Source organism: Helicoverpa zea, chromosome 11, assembly GCF_022581195.2.
Source record: "Helicoverpa zea isolate HzStark_Cry1AcR chromosome 11, ilHelZeax1.1, whole genome shotgun sequence".
Lineage (NCBI taxonomy): Eukaryota > Metazoa > Arthropoda > Insecta > Lepidoptera > Noctuidae > Helicoverpa > Helicoverpa zea.
Genome location: NC_061462.1, coordinates 9001179 through 9020922, shown reverse-complemented (window position 1 = coordinate 9020922; position 19744 = coordinate 9001179). Strand labels below are relative to the sequence as shown.

The following is a 19744-nucleotide window of genomic DNA, read 5'->3' as shown; positions in this document are numbered from 1 at the left end:
TTAAACAAAAAGTGAACGTTTTTTTAAAGATTATTACTTCATTTTATCATTCATTAATGCCCGCCTGAAGTTGAGACGGGCATCAACTTCAGGCGGGAACATTGAAGTGTTGAACAGTTGAATTCTTTTTGGCCCAATTTTTCAGCCATAAAACAAACCTCTGCCAAATAATTTCTAAATTGATAACAAAAGGGTAATCCAGTTCGATTTACGATATGTCAACTATTTTGGCAGTTATGTTCTTGATACTTAGGTATAAAGGTAGGCTACTTGTATATTTATTTTTTTGAGTTTTTTAATTTATAGGATCACCATCATCATCATTAATTTTTTGACCGAACAAGCCCTATTAGTTGGGCTTTTGCTCGGGATAACCACACCCAGTTAACACTTGTTTGCGATGATTTATACTTTGCTACTTCAATTTCCTTGCAGGAATTAGGTAAATAAAAGTGAAAACGTTTTCTATTTATATAATTTATTTATAAATACATAGATACATATTATTCATTTTTGCTACCAAAAAATGCGTTAGGTATTACATTTTATTCCATCCGTTGTGTGTTGAAGAATCCAGTCGATGTAGTTATTCACCTTAGTGTAAACCCCTGGAATAAACAAATATTTTTTTATTTAGGAAACAATTCTGTCGGCTTTCATGACATTTACACAACTACCTACCTAATTTCTACAATTTGTGATGGCTATTATACCTAATAGCCCAAACATTGTTTCAGAAAATACGGCGAGTTTTAGGTATAAAAGCTAAAGACGGGTCCGGTCGTTGTAATAATGATTGGTTCTTTGGAACGTAGGTACTTGTCTATACGAATAACAGAATAAAGACACTGAACATCAAACATACCTAGGTAAGTTTCAGATGTTCCTTGAAGCTACGTTAATAAGGGTCCAGTCTAAACTAAACATTGCTGAAAATCGTCTGTCCTTGTACTACAGGCTCTCCTGATTTAAGATACCCATAAGTACCTATATATAAAGGACTTTTAATAGGCACGTAATAATGTTAGGTACATGACGTAGGTAACTACCTAGTGTTATGTCATGTTTGGGTGGCGCACAAGCGTGACGTGAAACGCTCACGCTACCTTATCAATCTACAGCTGACGACCGACATAAAAGCTGATTTCAACGGATCTCAGAATTTCAAATTTCCATAAGTATGATCAACCTTATCATCTTCCCAGCCCATAATGACCGTATGGTCTACCTACCTACCAGCATGGTCGCTTTTAAAAATAAATTAGAAGTAGGATAAGATGGTTTGAGACTAACGTGTTTTGGAGCATAGAGTAGGTACCTACGTTGAAGTCGGTTGATGTTGGGGACCACAGGTTAGATTAAGCTCTTGAATTCAACAAGTCTAGGTATTCTAAGCAGGAGAAACTTACCGGGATATCTCGGATCCGCGCAGCCGATGCCCCAAGATACGACACCTGCATACAAAACACACGTTGTAAGACAATGGAGTTTAAGGTCATGGTTCCTTTGAACATTAATGACTATGCACGTGCATCGCTGTCAATGGCCCATTATCTAGGTAACTAGGTACTTTCCTTTTTACAAACATATGTATAACCACCCAAAGGCCTGCACCTGGGTGTCTTGAATCAACTGAATTGCAATCGCTTGTCAATTGAGCGGCAAAAGAAATACCTAATGAGTGCAATAGGGACATACCTACCTATTGAATGAAACAATTTTTAACGGATGACGTTGTATACAGGTGAATTAAAACTTTATCATGTGTAATGTGAACGTATTATAAAATGCACGTATTTATTTTACATAAGAAATAAATAGGTAAATACCGATAAGCGTAAGTAATATGCAATTTAATAGAATATTAGAAAAATGCCATGCATCAAATGCGTCATTGCGGGTAATGCATGGAAATAAAATATAATAGGTATGAACTCTACATGTATGTTAATAATAATGTGGTATATAATAATGGTGTGTGTAAGTAATGGTCCGTTTGACATTTTACCTGCTTGAACATATTTTCCTTCGGGCTGAAATACTAGTAAAGGCCCACCACTGTCGCCCTGAAAAAGAAGAACATGGTTACAAAACTAGAAACTACCTACATACATTTTGACACTATGCCTGAAAGAACGCAATAGGCAAGCCTATCAGATTCGTCATTAAAATTGTATTTACATACAGTTGTGTTTTAAAGTCATATTTTAGCTTACTCCTGACGACCTCCTCCTCGATCGTTCCCTCAATGCTGAGGATCGTGACTCCTTTTTATTTCGTCAACCAGTTGTCTCCATCGGTTACGTTCCGTTGCTTGGTGTAGTGCAGTGCTGACAGATATCTCCAGTTCCTCCGATATCTGGTCTGACCACCGTTTGGGACTTCTACCTCTAGGTCTTTTGCCTTCAATTTTTCCTGTTACCATCAGGCGTTCCAAGTTGTTAGTGTCTCTGCGAGCAACGTGGCCGAAATACCGTACTATTCGCTGCAAGCAGGTAGTGGATAAGCGTTTTGTCTTTTCTAGCTTTAGTTGTTGTAGAATGGATACATTTGTGCGGAAGGCTGTCCATGGTATCTGCAGCATACGGCGCCAACACCACATCTCAAAAGCGTCGATTCTCAGCCTGTCGGCAGCTTTAAAAGTCCACGTTTCCGCACCATATAATGCGATGGAAAAGACAAGAGTGCGGACCAGATGTATTTTGGTCCGATATCTGATGTTTCGGTCCTTCCAGACTTTGCTCAACTGGGTCATCGCTGTCTTTGCCATGCCAATTCGCCTACGTATTTCAGGTTCGCTACTTCCCTTATTTGTTATTAACGAGCCAAGGTATTGGAACTGGTTTACGGTCTCGTAGTCTTGTAGGATATCAGTGCGTTGAATAGTGTCAAATCGATCAACGATCATGAGCTTGGTCTTAGATTTGTTAATTGCAAGTCCCATTTCCAGACTGGCTGTTTCTAAACGACGCAGCAGCTCCGCCATTTCGTTTTCGGATGATGCGAAAAGGGTGGTATCGTCTGCATATCTCAGATTAGATATCTTGACTCCACCTATCTTTATGCCACCCTCCCAGTCTTCTAGCGTTTGACGCATAATGTGTTCTCCGTAAATATTAAAGAGTATAGGAGAGATTATGCATCCCTGACGAACGCCCTTCTGGAATGTGAAACGGCTTGATGTTGTGTCTCCTACTGTTACAGTGCCATAACTCGACTCATAAAGGTTGCGAATCAGCATTACGAGGTGGGAGGGTACCCCCGCTTCGGTAAGTACTTTCCATAGTTTCTCCCACTTGACGCAGTCAAAAGCTTTTTGGTAGTCCACAAAACACATGAAAGTTGGGGTGTTATATTCGTAGCATTTTTCTATTATGAGCCTTAAGTTTAATATTTGTTCTCTCGTTCCCCTTTCTTTTACAAAACCCGCTTGTTCTTGGGGTATTTGCCAATCCAGGAAAGCTCTTAGTCTGGCATTGAGGATGTTAAGGAGAACTTTGCTGGCATGGGATATTAGTGCAATAGTTCTGTAATTACTACAGTTCCGCATCGATCCTTTTTTATGGAGAGGAAGAATTGCGGAGTGTACCCAGTCAGATGGCCAAAGTCCTGTATGCCATATTCTATTGCATATATTATGCAGGCCTGTTATTCCATTTGAGCCCAGTCCTTTCAAGACTTCCGCTGTGATTCGATCCGGCCCTGGTGCTTTATTTCTTTTAAGTTTCCGGATCGCATCTTCAACTTCTGAGCGGAGAATGCTGGGCTCTTCATCTCCTATGATTTTATTTGATGAAGTGGATTTGGATGATTGGTCTTGGTAGAGTTCCTCGCAGTATTCTTTCCATCTTTCAGCTACTTTGGCAACTTCATGTATCGGATTCCCATTTTTGTCATCTATCACCCACGAGGAAGGTTTGACTTTGTGTGTTATTTGTTTGACCTTTCTGAAAAGATCAGCAGTTTGATACTTGTCCGCATGATGTTCGATTTCGGTACAGATGTTCTCCAAATACTGGTTCTTATCCCTTCTGCACTGTCTTTGAATTAACCTGGACATTTGAGAGTACTTCACTTCGAAATTTTCGGGTCTTTCGCCACTTTTGAGTTCTTTACGTAGCTTTATGCTAGACCAAACCTCCTCTGACATCCAGTCTTTTTTATCCATAGGTTTTTTGGCTATAAAATCTAGTGCATTAACAATTTTCTCGCTAAACTGCTGCCATTGCTCTTCTGGATTCATATGTGCAATTTTAGGGGTGAGTTCTGCTAGATATGATTCCGTATTGTTCTGGAAACCATCGTATTCCGGTTCTGAGAGCCTAGCTAAAGGTTTTGCTTTCTTACGACGAATCTTTAGACGCACTCGTAGATCTGACACTAGCAGTTGATGATCAGAGCCACAATCCGCTCCTGGATATGTTCTAGTGTTCGTTATGGACGACTTCCATCTGTTTGCAATCGTAATAAAATCAATTTGATTACGGTATTTTCCTGACGACCTAAGAAGGAAATAATTCATAAATCTAGTGAAAATATTCATTTACGATCATATTTCCTTTCCTTATCTGCTAGTAGGCAGAGTTTTCAAGTACTTAGATAAGAAGGCATTTCAGGCAGAAACAAACGCGCTGATTTCATGATTTCCAAACAAACGGTAAATTAGAATGACGTCAGCACTCATTGTGATAGCAAAAACAAATAGCAAATCTTTCATTATTTCCGTAATCGGTGTCCAAACACGGAAACCAAATAAATAAATATTGAATGAAAGCATCATTATATGATAGCTAAGAGGATTATTAGGTAGGAACGTAGATTAAAAGCATTAGGCCTAGGTATGCCAACTCTCTAATTGCAAGTCTCTGGATTTTTATAAAAAGTTGATAAATCTGAAAATTCAATACAGGACAGGACAATATAGAGGTACTTAACTACGCAAGTAGGCACCAATCGCTGAGGTGCTTATGAGTTGACATATATAATTCTCGAAAACTAAACAACCTTTATTTTGACGTCAACTGTTGCTTCATAATGCAATTACTTACTTAAAATAAGAAAAAAGGTCACGACCTTCTGCACCGAAAGAAAATTTCGTAACGCAATAGAAAAATGGGCACTTACCATTATGTAGATAGTAATATTGTGCCAATGACGCAAATGCAATGCGTATTATGGAAATTTAATTTACCTGACAGCCATCTTTTCCTTTCGAGAATGCGCACATCATTGTAGGTTTGAGATGCTGTGCCAACTGGGAGCTCATGCAGTCTTCATCCGAAAGGATTCGAAGACTGGCTTTCAATAGCACCTTCGATGACGACTTCTCTACACCCACTCGACCCCATCCCACAATAGTTCCAATCCTATTTGTAAAATCTTCAGCTAAAAAAAAATTAATTCACTGTTAAATTATGTAGGGAACAACAATAAAAGATTTTCTAAATTCAAATTTGTTTTTTTTCTTATCCAGGTACGGTCCAGATATTTTATATTAATGTTTCATATTTGTTAAAAATAAAATGTTGTTTCATTTCTTTTTTTTAAAGATAGAAGTATTTATATAAATATCTAAATTATTTTGTTATTGTAATAAAAAAAGATTTTCCGCATTAGTCATGGCAGGTTTTTCGTAAAAAATATTACTAACGCCATTAAATAAAGAAAAAGAAATACGATTTCTTTTTTCTATTTGTAATAGCATCCACATTTTTTTTGAGCTTATGAGGCCAGCATTTTGCAAAAAGAATTTAAGGTTTCATATGAATCTAAATTACCGATTAATATAAAAAAATATACTGTGGCATTGTTAGGTCCTTAGAATAATTTATTATTAAAAAATATTCAGATCTTATTTTTTATGTAAACATGTAGGTATAGATAAGATATTAAATTGGCAGTTTAGTTAAAAAAAATGTATGAACCATTTTGTTTTGTCTATGGCCTGAAAGTAACGTTCTGATGCAGATTTAAGTTGCAACGATTTTATTGTTTTAGCTTCATTGTATTTTTATGAAATGAAACAAAAAATATGTGTTAACTATAGGTAGTAATTATGCATAAATAATGAACTCTGAAAATTAAGAACCCTATTCGGTAAAAGACCGCTGACGAAGAACACACTATTTTGGAATGTTGGGCAAGGTATGTTTTCATCTTTGTTTGAAAGATTTAATTGGATTTAAGATTTTTCGCTTTTGCGGAAAAACAGTGTCTAGGTATTCACATAGCGCTTTTCTCTCCATATAGTTTAAAAAAGTGCGGCATGCACGTGCTAAGCATACAAAGCTAAGCCATACAAAAAAAAAATGTGCTAACTCATTGACAAAAACAGCGTGCCATTATTCAATAGTCACAGTTTATAAAACTAGGTTGCCAATTCAAAGGCTTGACAGTTTCATTTATTTTAGCCAAAAAAATAGAACATCAATAAGTTTTTGTTTATTTAAGTATAAACCTTTTAATATGGTTCTAATTTAAGTTTGCCCCAATTTGATGTTGGTTTTTGTTCCCTTGGGCTATATCTACAAAATAACATCAGTCTAAATTGCACACACCTGGTTCTGGCAGACATATAGGCACAATATTGTCATTAAACGCAACGGGGTGATTCAATGTGGCTATAGCAATGTCATTCTCGTCTCTAACCGCAGTCGAAGTAAACGCCTCATGGATCACTACATTCGATATATTTCTCTTCTCGACATTTTTTAAGTCGTCCATATTGTCCAAACCTATTAGCACCTCCATAGTTTTGAAATTATCCCTGAAATGAAAATTTGGGAAGTTTAAGTATTCAAAAAAAATGACGTATTAGATAGAGTAGGTAAGTTGTGATGTTATTTACAACAACATTTCTATAGCATTGTAATTGGTACATGGAAACCAAAATACAGTTGAAACTTTATAATGAGCAGTTATTTAAACACCGAGACACAATCGATTTTCTATTGTTGAAATTCGACTACAACACAAGTATGTTTTTAGCCCGATAATTTTATAATAATGACATGCAAGTTTATAATAATGACATCCAAGGCCGATTTCGGCCACGGCGTCGGTGCTCATATAAGGAGACCAGCCAGCTGTGCAGGATATATCATAGTGCACGAGCATTTGTGCAGACACAGGTGCACTCTATTCCTTCATTCTCATAGCCCGATGGGACGGCAATCACACCACCTACACGACCGGAGAGAGATCAGGCGCAGAACCGACATTTACGTGCTCTCCTATGCACGGGTACATATCAATCACCAACTTCCAGACTACGGGCTGCTTTGTGAAACTTTCCAAAACCCACAAACCACACTATTTCAGCCTGTCCCACGTATCAAACTCGAGACACATAACTTCATTATACAATAAATATCCTTATACGAAACATATTATGTGTGGCTCGTTAATATGGGTGCTTGCACTCCGCACACAGTTCAGTTCCTGCCACTCCCTCGTTCGGCATCGTTGTGCATCGATAATGCCATTGTTATTAATTAATACAGTTCAACCGCAAGCTACCTATGTACTATCATCATCATCATCCTCCTGCCCTTATCCCAATTTTATTTGGGGTCGGCTACCTATGTACTAATTTATACAATTTTCTTCTATGATCGTTTGATATAGGTACCCACTAGGTATGTAGGTACTTACTCATCCTTATCACTTTGCTACTCTCTGGCGATATTAGTTGCATCAGCAGCTTCAGAGCTGTATGACCACCCATGAATGAATGTGAAACTGGCATTTTCAATACAATTTTGCCTGCCTCAATCTCAATCGACGTCTAGTTTAAACATTGCATTGCATTCATTTTTCAGTCTAATTAGAAGAACATAGGTATGTCTCAACGTATCTCAATGCTTACCATTTAAAACAATGTCCAGCACTAAGCACGTGCTTGTTAGTGATCATGGCGCCTCCGCAATGCATTCGTTCGTTCTTCAAGATGGCCACGGTCCATGGGAAAGAGTGGGGCTCTGCTCGTCTCCCTCCCACTATCCTCATGGACACCACTTTGTCCGAAGGCCTCCCGCATTCTGCTCCGAGTACAATAAATTAAGTATGTCCTAAAGTCTTAATGCTAGTCGCTATGCTTAAAATAAGTTGAAATAAGCTTAGCAGATTTGTGACTAATTTCTTGGTGAGCTTTGTGTGCATGCAATTAAGGAGCTTTGATTGAAGTGCTTATTTCAAAATTAGGCTAAAATTATAGTTTAAATATCTAGATTCTTCAAAAACAATCGAAGTTCATCTTCAAGTATGCCTAACTATCTATTAATCGATCTTCATTGACAAATTCAAATCAAGACCTACCTATTTTATTAAATCATCTTTACATTATCCCAAAATTTTGTCTGGGCCGCTCTTAGCATCAAGAAATCGCAAGGATTGAGCGTCACCAAACCAAAAGCATAATGTTAAAATAAATTGTCACCTCCATGGGAATGTATAAAATCCTTATCGCCATAGGCAGTCGTAATATGATGGAATGAAAATGTAGAGCAAACCAAGTGGTAAATTATAATTGGTAAATATTATTGTTTTAAACTGTACTAAGCACGGAAGATTAAGAGCTGATACACAAAATTGACTTACCTACCTACTATTAGACACCTATTAGGGTACGTCTTGTTTAACGACGTTTATGTTTACATCTAGGTAAGCAGCGCACGTGGCCGTAAAAATAGTGACGTTTAAGAGGAAATTATGAAAGATTACCTACATTTTTGTGACAAATGTTTGGGATAAAAGAAGGTTTGAAATGATATACTATCTCCTAAAGAAAGTCGCCAAACTGGCGAAACTATAAGGCTACATATTCTTGCAGCCCCTTAAAACATGAACGAATAAAATGTTTAAATTAAGGTGCGTTTTAAAGCATGTTCTCTTCATACAGGCATCAACGACAATTTGGGCGAGAGAAAGTCCACTAATTACGCGATATCAAGCCAGTCGTCCAGATCAGGACAGTTAACTGTATCGTGACAATCGAAACGGGTTCCAGTGACACATTTCTGGGGCGTCAGCGCGCCTCCTGTGAATAGCAACGAGTGTTGCACATGCAATGAACCTACTGCACCGAGCATGTGCAACTTATATAAAGAAATACGATATTGGTTTGCCTAAGCGGAACCTTCATGAAGACGCTTATATAAGGTAAGAATCAGAAATCAATCAAAATCACGTTTTAATGTCCTTCCAAAATCATAAGATTCGGCAATATTTCGTAGTTAATTAGTAGGTACATTAATTAATTTCATTTTTACATATTAGTTCCAATGATATCGACGATAAAGTTTTTCCGCTCATTAAGGCAGAACGAAAGTATTTGTTTTTAATTACGATTAGGTACACGTTGAAGGTAATGATGTCATTACGATATAGGTATTAGTTGTCAATTGACTTACGACAGTCCAAGGCGTGCACCATCACCACCTAAAACATAATCACTTAGTGACATCGCGTCTACAATAATTACGTGGATAATTTGGAATGAGCATACAGACCTGAGCGAGCCCGGTTAACAAGTAAATAGTGCTAAGTATCGTGAACATTTCAGCATGTATGTTGGACACTGCACTCACTCATAGCCACTACCACCGCACTGTTTTCTGCAACCGAGGCTTGCTTATTTACGCTCTACACGGATTTAAAACGCAGAAATTATCCACGCGATAATATCCTTGTAAATTTAACACGCTGAAGGTTATAAATTTTATCGTGAACATTAGAACTGTAATTTCTAAATGTCATAATTAAATCATTGGTTAGCCATTAGGAGCTTTTAGTTCAGCCTAAAAGAATTGTAATATAAAGACGGCGTTCTATTTCTTGCTTAGTATTTGGACAAACATGTTTCTTAGGTCGTAAACTTGTCAAATCGTATTCTCGATTAAATTTGCTTCTGTGGCCAATTGCCTATTTTCTTATCGCAAATCGACACGTTCTCCCAGAACTAACAATGGGCAAAATTTTCATAATAAAATGTTATGCATCTTAAACTAAATCGTGTTAAATTGTTGATACAGCAGATTAGGCAAGGATTATGTTTTCTTCGTTAAATGATACTAATATTGTTAATTATTTTAATTGTCCATGTTATAAAATGGTGACTTCTTAAGACTATGCACAGTATGAGCCGCCCGCAGTCTCTTGCTTGATCCAGGGAATATACTTCGACACCATTGTATAGACACCTGAACACAAAATATTATTTCAATTATTCAACAAATCGTCAAGAAATCATCAAAAACTGTTTTGAAAATAGTACAATTTTAAAAGTATTTCACCTGGATAGTCCGGCATGGCACAGTCTATGCCCCACGATACAATTCCTAGAACCAAGAATTGCACATTACTATTATATTGACTAAGTTATTTTTTTTTCTACATTGCATTGATTTTGTTCTTAAAACGTACCGACTTGATACCACTTTTTGTTGTAAGATCTGCGGTGAGTAGAGAACAATGGCCCACCACTATCTCCCTGCAATAATGAAGCATAAGTTTACAAGTGCAACTGCGCCTCCGAGAATACCAAAGCGTTGCTCTACTCTCTCTTCCCATAAAGTCCACAAAATAATTACCTGACAAGCATCTTTGCCAAGACTATATGCGCACATCATGGTGTCGCCCACCAAATTATCCCTATAAATAGCTGATTTTTTACATTTGTCGCTGTCTACTATTTGTACTTTGGTTTCAAGTAAATATCGTGAAGAAGTTAACGCGCCTTGTCTTGTTTTGCCCCATCCAGCAACAGTTAAAGGCAAATTTCTAAAATCCATTGCTGAAATGAAAAAGTTATTAATAACTCAATTAATAAAAACCCGCTTCGTAATTGTTGCGTAATGCCGTCCAACTTACAGTCTTCTGGTAAGCATATTGGTCGAACGTTCTCAGTAAACTTAAGTTTTTTATCAAGTGTGAGAACTGCTATGTCGTTGATGTCGCGAACAGCGTTGGAGGTGAAGTGAGGGTGTTTGACGCCATTCTCGACATGCATTGTCACATATGACGTGTCCAAGCGATCGTGCATGCCTACGTACACGGTCAAATCACGGTAATGGACCCTGAAAACACATTAAAGTCAAAAAGAATAAGCAATAAAACTCAAGCCTTTTTTCACTAAAAAAATAGGTACAATGCAATGTAAAAAAATGCAATTCTTCTTGAAATCTGAAGTCGATCAAAAATACATATGTAGGATGAAGCCTTATAAATACCAACCCAAAAGTGATACAATGCCCTGCAGTTAGGATATGTAAATCTGTGATGATGGCTCCTCCGCAGTGCAACTTGGGTCCAAGCATAAGGGATACTAGCCAGGGGTATGCATGTGGCTCAACAGTGGTGCCTCCCACGATCCGGCGATTATGACCGGCAATGCCACACTCTACAAAAACAAAACAAATAAGAAGTCTGATCTGTTAAAAAAATATTTTAGATTGCATATAACTTACCACAAGATGCATTGACTTTGTCTGCACTTGCCTTTAAATAGAAAAGCAATAAATAAGTAAAACAGTGCTAGAATTAAATGCAGTAGAGCGTGGCTCGGTGGAAAATTGATATTATTGCATTTCAGGCGCTCGGTGAGTTCTTTCTAAATATTATTTTAAATCAAAATAATGCTTACTGTTAAGGAATTATTATATTTTTGCTTGTTATACTATAAAATGTAAAAGAAAGCAAAACTTACCCAACTGATTACAATACAGAGCACAAACCATATCTTTATCATTTTATGGGTGTAGTTATCACCAGGTAAACGGATGGCAAAAATTCCATCATCATCGCGGCAATGATTTCTTTGCCAATAAATTGTAATAGAAGAACATAAGAATTTAATTAAATTTCTGTTTGGGTATTGAAGCTCAATCGTGCGTAGATTATGCTCGGGATATAATTAAGTTTTCTTTTTCATAAGATGTATGGGTGAGTTCATTGCGATGCAGATTAAAAAAATATAATCATACATTGGTATTATTTGCATTTCAGAATAATGCAGTCGTTGACATTAAGTTCTGTAATGATTTAATTTCGTTTACCACATAAATTAAGTTTAATAAGAAATAAAGTATATCGGTCTAATTATGTAAATGTGTATTATTCCGTAGCTTCTGATCTTTTTGAGACCTCTGTCTTCCTTTTACTCTTCCGCTTTTATATAATATCGAAAATGATAATATAAGCACTTAGGTTTGTAAAATAAGCCGAGTCATCTTTATTTTGGTTTTTAATATTCGTATTTTAATTACGCGGTTGCTCTCAAGTCATGGCGATAGCACTATCTCTAGCTATATTGGCCGTTGAGATCTGGGCAAAAAACATACAAACTTTCGAATTGATAACCTGATCTATTTTGGGAACGCTGTTATTCATCCTCCGAGCCTTTTTCCCAATCATGTTGGGGTCGGCTTCCAGTCTAACCGGATTCAGCTGAGTACCAGTGCTTTACAAGAAGCGACTGCCTATCTGACCTCCTCAACCCAGTTACCCGGGCAACCCGATACCCCTTGGTTAGACTGGTGTCAGACTTACTGGCTTCTGACTACCCGTAACGACTGCCAAGGATGTTCAATGACAGCCGGGACCTACAGTTTAACGTGCCATCCGAAACACAGCCAATGGTGTCTAAGATATACTTAGAAAGTACATACAGACTTAGAAAAGTTGCATTGGTACTTGCCTGACCTAGGATCGAACCCGCGCCCTCATACTTGAGAGATTGGTCCTTTACCCACTAGGCCACCACGACTTTTTTGGGAAGGCTGTTATTAAAAAGTATTAATTAAACTCAATTATGAAGAAAGATATTTCTTTATACCTAGGTAGGCTAAAGTTCTTCTTTAATAATGGGCTAAGTTAACATTAAGAAAATGTCTCGTTTATTCAATGGAATAAGACGCCTTAAGTGATAGGTAATAATGATAAGTACTGCAAACCTCTCCTACCTCTTTATGCTGTGCCCTACCGGGTCCATATTGTTTCTAATATATGGTTTAAACTTTATAAAAATACCACCTGTATTACATATGGAACGCAAATAAAGAATTGAATTGAATTGATATTTAAATGGATCGAACTACTAAGACAATTTTAAAGCTGAAAAAAATAACTCCTAGGAGAATTCTGATGACTTCTGAAAATAAGTAAACAAAAGAAATTGCAGACTAAGTAGGTTCATTGTACTTTATTTATGTTTTATTTATAAGAAAATATAATCAATACAAAAGCAAGCTTGGGCTTAACGCTTATAAATGTAAGCCCTTCATGAAATATTTTAGTGAATATTATAAAAGGCTGCCGAAGAGTCAAGTGAATAAAAATGACGGCTAGTGATTCAAGTAAATTGAAAGTAAATAACATGAAGGGTTTTAGTAAAACTAAAAATAAAGATGAAAATAATAACAAAGCAAATAATATTCCACACGCAAGAAACATAGGGACTGATTACTCGTACAAGCATCAAATAGTCTGGGTAAATGCCGTAGGTTTTCTTGTCTTACATTTATTTGCATTGTGGGGGCTGGTTTACATATTTACTGCAACTGTTTCGTGGAAAACAAGTGTATGGGGTAAGTAACAAAATATTGATATATATCACTTAGACACCTACGTAATTGATCTTTATTCTCGGAGGAACTTCTTCCCGTACCTGTACCCGTAAGTAAAATATAGTCTAGCTCCCCAACAGTATAAGAATTTGTGACATCTGTTCAGTAGTTTTGGTGCCAAAATCTTCGTCATTGTATTAGTATTGAAGTACTTACAAAATAATTTTATTATTACAGCACTATGTATTTTATACATGAGCACGGAAGGTGTAACTATTGGAGCTCACAGATACTACACTCACAGGTCGTTCAAAGCTACGCCACTTCTCAGAGCTTTTATGATAATCTGGCAAACATGTGCTGGACAGGTAAGAGGTCATATTAAATATAACATACACATACGTTTGTTTATAAGAACATTTTGTCACAAAAAACATGAAAAATATGATTTCCAACAACTTGTTTTTACTCAGCACACACAAAGTCGGTTAACGATTTTGAAGGGGTTTATTAAAAAGCTATTTTACTATAATGCCACAAAAAGTCTATCAATAAAGAACTCTGCCATCAACAGCATGTTTAGCTCAGAATAAAAATAAAACACAAAAATGCATTCGTCTTATAAAACAAAGCAAATTACGAAACCAAACGATTGCGGTTGCTCTGTAGCAAAGAAGTTTAGTAAGCTGTCATTTGTTTGTTGTAATTTACTGTCATTTCGTAAAGCCTAAGAAAATTAATAAGATTTGGAAATTGTAGTTTTACCCAGTAGAATAATTTTAATTTTTACATCATGCACCTAAATATTTTCATGTGTTCATAGTATTTTTTACCTCTCGTATTTGAGAGCTCAGAGATCATTTTGCAGAATTCGATGTTCATATGGTGTCGTGATCACCGGCTGCATCACCGCTACTCAGACACTGACGGCGACCCGCACAACTCCAAGCGCGGCTTCTTCTTCTGTCACATGGGCTGGCTCATGCACAAGAAGCATCCCTATGTTATCGAACTCGGACGGAGGATTGATATGAGTGACTTGCAGGCTGACTGGATGGTTATGTTCCAGAAGAAGTAATACTTTCCCTAACTTAATGAAATGAAAAGTACAAAATAGCAATTTTGTATATGTTGACGATAGTGTTTTCTACCAGGGTATCAAATAGTTTAAGATTGCAAATATTTTCTTTGTTTCAGATACTACTACATTTTATATTTAGTTCTAGCAATATTGTTCCCCGTGTCAGTTCCAGTATACTTTTTTGGTGAGACTTGGTGGAACTCGCTGTTAGTGAGCTACTTTGCTCGGTATGTTTGTCAACTGCACGGGACTTGGTCCGTCAATAGCTTAGCTCATTTGTATGGAACGAGGCCTTATGACGAGTGAGTATACCTCTACTATTTAACAATATGTAATGGTGTAATTAAGAATAGGCCCAAAATAGTTGGGAGCTTGATAAAATATCATTAGTTGTTCTTTTGTTTCGTTTTAGACATTTGCAGCCTGTAGAATCCTGGTTCGTTTCAATGCTAAGTCTAGGGGAAGGCTGGCACAACTACCACCACGCTTTCCCCTGGGACTATAAAGCTGCTGAACTGACGATGCATTTCAACCTGTCAGCTAGTATCATACGGTTTTTTGAAAGGCTTGGCTTAGCTTTCGATTTAAAGTCGGCATCGCACGAAATGGTAAGTCGAACCGTTGTAACATAGTCATAGTTTCTTGGAGCCCAGGTGATGGTAATACCTAAAGATTTTCAATCTTTTGCAAAATATAAAAGTTACAACAATGTTTTACCTTGTGTAGAAAAAATGTATAATGTTGTCCTTTTTCAGGTAACCAACAGGATAAAAAGGACAGGCGACGGCAGTCACTACAATCTGGGCAATGAAGAGTCGTGCGCGGCGGTGACGGCGTGGGGGCCGCTACACCCGCTCAACCCCACTTACAACTCCACGCTCAAACCGCCGAGCGCCATGCTCAAACCTGAGGGACTGCCGCTCTTCCATGAAAAAGACGTTCTCAATCTAGATTTGAAGAAAAATTTTATGTGAATGTATCTATTGTTTTTAGCGTTATTGTATAATATACCAACTTATTTATTGATATGTTTATATTAATAAAGCCTTTTTAAGATTAAAAGTACTTTCTTGACATATACGAAATTAAAACCCGCACAATATAATTAATACTAGTCAGTACAATCATTACGGAATCAGACAACAACATTTATTTTCTCACAAATAAAACGTACGATGTAAAATACTGTAATATCGAACCTAAGTATGTAAAAGCTTTTTATACTCCAAATAAATCTCAAATGAAGGCAGCATTGCCATATTACAAGATAATTTAAATTTAAATATTAGAATAGTAATATTTCTTTGTAGATCTCCGATAGCAGAAATCACACTGACTTTTATACTTCTGATACCGCATCACATATATAAATAAGTATATTGAATTATAGAGTCCAAACCCCCACGGTTTGTCCACACCAAACTAAGAAAGATGTCACTTTGTCATTCTTTTACAAGTTTACATAACAATGACAATACCAATAAAATAATGAGTTAAAAATCTGATGCGTGCAATATTTATAAATAGTATCAAAGATATGACAAAATTAGGACAAGAACCTTGAATAATTAAGTAGGTACTCAGCTACTTAATTTATTTTAAAACTAGCTGTTGCCCGCAACTTCGTCTGCGTGGGCAATATAGAATAGTCAAAATACTACTTATCCCGTAGGTGCATTCTTTCACGTGACAGTATAATTAGGATTAGCACTTAGCAGTCGCATAGATTCATTGATCAAGGTTGTGTTGTGGATGTGACCATTTATCTAAACAAAAGAAGTAAAGTTTGTGACGTTGTGAATATCTCTGGATCTAGTCAGCCAATTTGGAAAATTATTACGTATGGTGCGTAAGTAATTTTCACAGGAAACGGCTAATCTATGTCTACATGCTTTGAGTCTGACAAAGCTGTCATTTGTACATTTTCTGCAGCTGCTGCGACTAATCAGAAGCCAGAAAGTCTGTCAGTCTTACCATGGATATCGTCTTGTGTAGTTGACTGGATTGAAGATAGGTAGATAGGTAGTCGCTCCAAGCAAAATATTGGTACTCAAACAGATTCGGTGACTGGAAGCCAACACCAACATAGTTGGGGAATAGCTGGATGGATGATAAAATGAGTCATCATCATCAGCAGGCGCATAGGGTAGGATAGTTTCACTACTGGGGAGAAACACTTGTATGACGGGGATTTTCTGTGCACTTACTCACTATGGTAAGGCTGACCCCACATTAGGCGAGCGTGATCCTCGGGCGTGTGAGTAGCGCGGGCGTCGCGAGCGCGCTGCGTGAACGTCGCGTTTTGCTGCCCTGCGGCATGTGTGAAGAGTGCAAGCGATGCGCTCGCGGCGCTCGAGTTGCGTTCTTACCCCTTCGCCCGCTATCCCCGCCGCCCGCTAAACGCCTTAGCAGTTAAACGTTAAGGAGAGCGGCGCGTGCGCGCCGCGAGCGCGCTGCAAATGCCGCAGGGCAGCAAAACGCGACGCTCACGCAACGCGCTCGCGACGCACGCGCGGCGCCCGCGCTACTCACACGCCCGAGGATCGCGCACGCCTAATGTGGTGGCCTAAGCCGGGACTCCACCGAAATGTTTGCATTAGTTCATCATCATCATCATCATCATCATCAGCCTATCGCAGTCCACTGCTGGACATAGGCCTCTCCAAGTGCACGCCACTGAGATCGATTTAGTTCATTATAGCATTAGTTCACGAATAGGCAAAATGTACGTATCTGTGCGAGTCCACTTCATGTGTTCGTACTTGAAACCTGCAGTTTTGCCAAGATTTTCAAAATGTACGCTCGCAATTTGCCATTTCTTGGTGGAGCCAGCAAATCAAAAGAAACATAAGTGTTGTATACTGTGCGTCACTACCGCACACCGGGAAAATTTCGCTATTGCGGAGGACGTTTATATACCATATTTTGTGTCACACGTAAACAGGACGACAGTAAGTATCCACCGAAACACTTTCAAAGATCTGATGAACAAACAAATCAGACCTGACTTGGTCACCTGGGGCCAATCAGAGCTCTATGAAGCGATCATACGCTTTGGCTCCTACTGTTATTGTGGTTTCTGAAAATTTAATCACCTCATTCAACGATGAATGTAATTCTGATGGTACTATTAAGAACACTTGCTTAGCGCAGAAGCTGACGTTAGCAGGTCAACTCTTTTGACTTCTCGAATAGTTATAGTACCATTGGTTTTTGTGCAATGCACACCTGCAATGCATTCTGGATTAGGATAGGATATAGGTGGATAGGATTTGCAACAGAGAACAATTCTGTCTTTGTGATTAAATGACATCAAACGTAGTTTTATATAAAAGGTGTTTTTTTAGACTTGGCTCGGGCCTTACTGAGACTGTTCGTAATCGTGAACAGTGTATTTGCGATCAGAAGTTGAAAGTAAACATGTCTCTGGTATGCGGCGCGTAATTTGTACGTTTTCAGACGCATAAAGCATTTTACGTGTGTATGGTATTAAATCGAGAAAGCTCCCATTTCTTATCTGCACTTTGTATCTGGGCTTGTTTTTAAAGCTACAGAATCCTTCATTACCTACCTCACGCTTAGCAGCGCTTGCGAGAGATAGATCCTCATTTCTTCTAGGATTAAGTTTACATATTTTGCATCAGAAAAAATAATTAAGGTCTACATAATACTACTCACCCAAAGTAATTTGTTTTAAGGCCACCAAATTAGTGGAAGATAAGCTAAACTATGTTTATGAAAAAATCCTGATATGAACTCCATCTGTAACTTTAAATGATAATTAATTGTTCCACTAAAGTCATCATTTTTGACATAATGTTCAAAAAATAATTTAGATGGCACCGTTTTAAATTTGGCCGAGAACTATTAATTTTCCTTTCATCAAGGTAATCATTATAGTTGAATTTTGATGTGGCACGGCAAACTGACAAACACTATTGAAATGTCTATCGAAAAATTAGACTTCGTGTTAAAATATGGTGAATTAGGCGATTATCACACTGCCCCGCATGATGCAGCGTAGTGCGTGGATGCGTTTTTTTTCGTTGTATGGAAATATCTCCGTTTGTATGGAAAACACGCATAGTCCAACACACTGAAAATGCATCCACGCGCGTTCATGCGGATCACGCACATACATGCGGAGAAACACGCACCCCCGCGCGTAGGTGCGGGGCGAGACGCAAGGTATGACACACTGAATCCCGCAATGCCGCGCGTGATTTTGAATGGGCGTGACGTGTATATTTGAAAATGGAACTCGCTGTGCGTGAATTTACAAAACGCACCTACGCGCGTGAATGCGTGAAAAACCCGCACGATGATGCAGATCTGCACTCCCGCAGGAACGCGCGTAGGTGCGTCGACACGCAAGATGCAGCGTGATGCGGGGCAGTGTGAAGAGCACCTTACGGAAAATACACAACTCCATCTGTTGAAATAATAATCCTCTATAAAGAATGTATGGTTATATTGTCATTTACCACCTCGCTCCTTTGACAAATTGATGATGTATTTTATTTACCACAGATGGAGCTACTTTAACCTTGGCTAAACAAAATTTTCATATTTTTTTTTCTTCCGCTGTTACTTATAAAGGTGTGATTTTCTGTGTAAAGATTAATAATAGGCCGATCAACTAATATAAGTACAACATTCAAATGTACAGTTTTGACAAATAGATTGCGTGTCGTAATATTTTACATCTTGAATTCACAAAATTAATCATATCTTTTGATAGAGTGAATCGATTTCGATGAAACAAAAACTAAGTAATACCCCAAGTTACGTAGAGTTTTTGTATATAAGCATTGTCTGCATTTAATTCGTAGATTTTACGTGAATCGCGAACAAACAAACAGATAAACAGACAAACAGACAAACAGACAAACAGACAAACAGACAAAAATGACAAAAATGATGGAAATGGGTTCTGTTAGTTATCCTTTAACATGCTGGCTATTTTTTTTGTCAATTTCTTCAATGTACAAAAATTACTTTTCTACAGATTTATTATATGTATAGATATGCCGAACATTGATACCTACTAAGTGACAATGACAATGATCTAATTTTGTTTCAATTGTTAAAGAAATACTTG

General features: G+C 37.6%; 2 protein-coding genes across 2 annotated transcripts; one reads left to right on the top strand and one right to left on the bottom strand.

Moving 5' to 3' along the window:
- Positions 1-461: 461 nt before the first annotated feature.
- LOC124634738 (plasminogen-like) lies at positions 462-11820 on the bottom strand. Its single transcript, XM_047170398.1, has 13 exons — positions 11705-11820; positions 11466-11496; positions 11233-11398; positions 10870-11075; positions 10590-10792; positions 10423-10489; positions 10293-10337; positions 7868-8039; positions 6558-6766; positions 5192-5385; positions 2009-2066; positions 1410-1454; positions 462-608 (listed from the first exon to the last, which is right to left on the bottom strand). Exons 1-13 carry the CDS (start codon positions 11744-11746, stop codon positions 532-534), a joined length of 1515 nt encoding a protein of 504 aa, XP_047026354.1. The 5' UTR covers positions 11747-11820; the 3' UTR covers positions 462-531.
- A 2586-nt stretch (positions 11821-14406) lies between these two features.
- On the top strand, positions 14407-15617 carry LOC124634736 (acyl-CoA Delta-9 desaturase-like). Its single transcript, XM_047170396.1, has 4 exons — positions 14407-14636; positions 14760-14945; positions 15056-15251; positions 15399-15617. Exons 1-4 carry the CDS (start codon positions 14437-14439, stop codon positions 15615-15617), a joined length of 801 nt encoding a protein of 266 aa, XP_047026352.1. The 5' UTR covers positions 14407-14436.
- Positions 15618-19744: the final 4127 nt, after the last annotated feature.

Excerpts from the sequence above, each read along its gene's own strand:
- LOC124634738 (XM_047170398.1), bottom strand. The coding sequence starts at position 11,746 with ATGATAAAGATATGGTTTGTGCTCTGTATTGTAATCAGTTGG. Across the intron at positions 11,399-11,465 it reads CAAAGTCAATGCATCTTGTG|AGTGTGGCATTGCCGGTCAT; the intron begins GTAAGTTATATG and ends TTGTTTTTGTAG. Across the intron at positions 10,338-10,422 it reads CAAAAAGTGGTATCAAGTCG|GAATTGTATCGTGGGGCATA; the intron begins GTACGTTTTAAG and ends TCTTGGTTCTAG.
- LOC124634736 (XM_047170396.1), top strand. The coding sequence starts at position 14,437 with ATGTTCATATGGTGTCGTGATCACCGGCTGCATCACCGCTACTCAGAC. Across the intron at positions 14,637-14,759 it reads ATGGTTATGTTCCAGAAGAA|ATACTACTACATTTTATATT; the intron begins GTAATACTTTCC and ends TCTTTGTTTCAG. Across the intron at positions 14,946-15,055 it reads GGAACGAGGCCTTATGACGA|ACATTTGCAGCCTGTAGAAT; the intron begins GTGAGTATACCT and ends GTTTCGTTTTAG.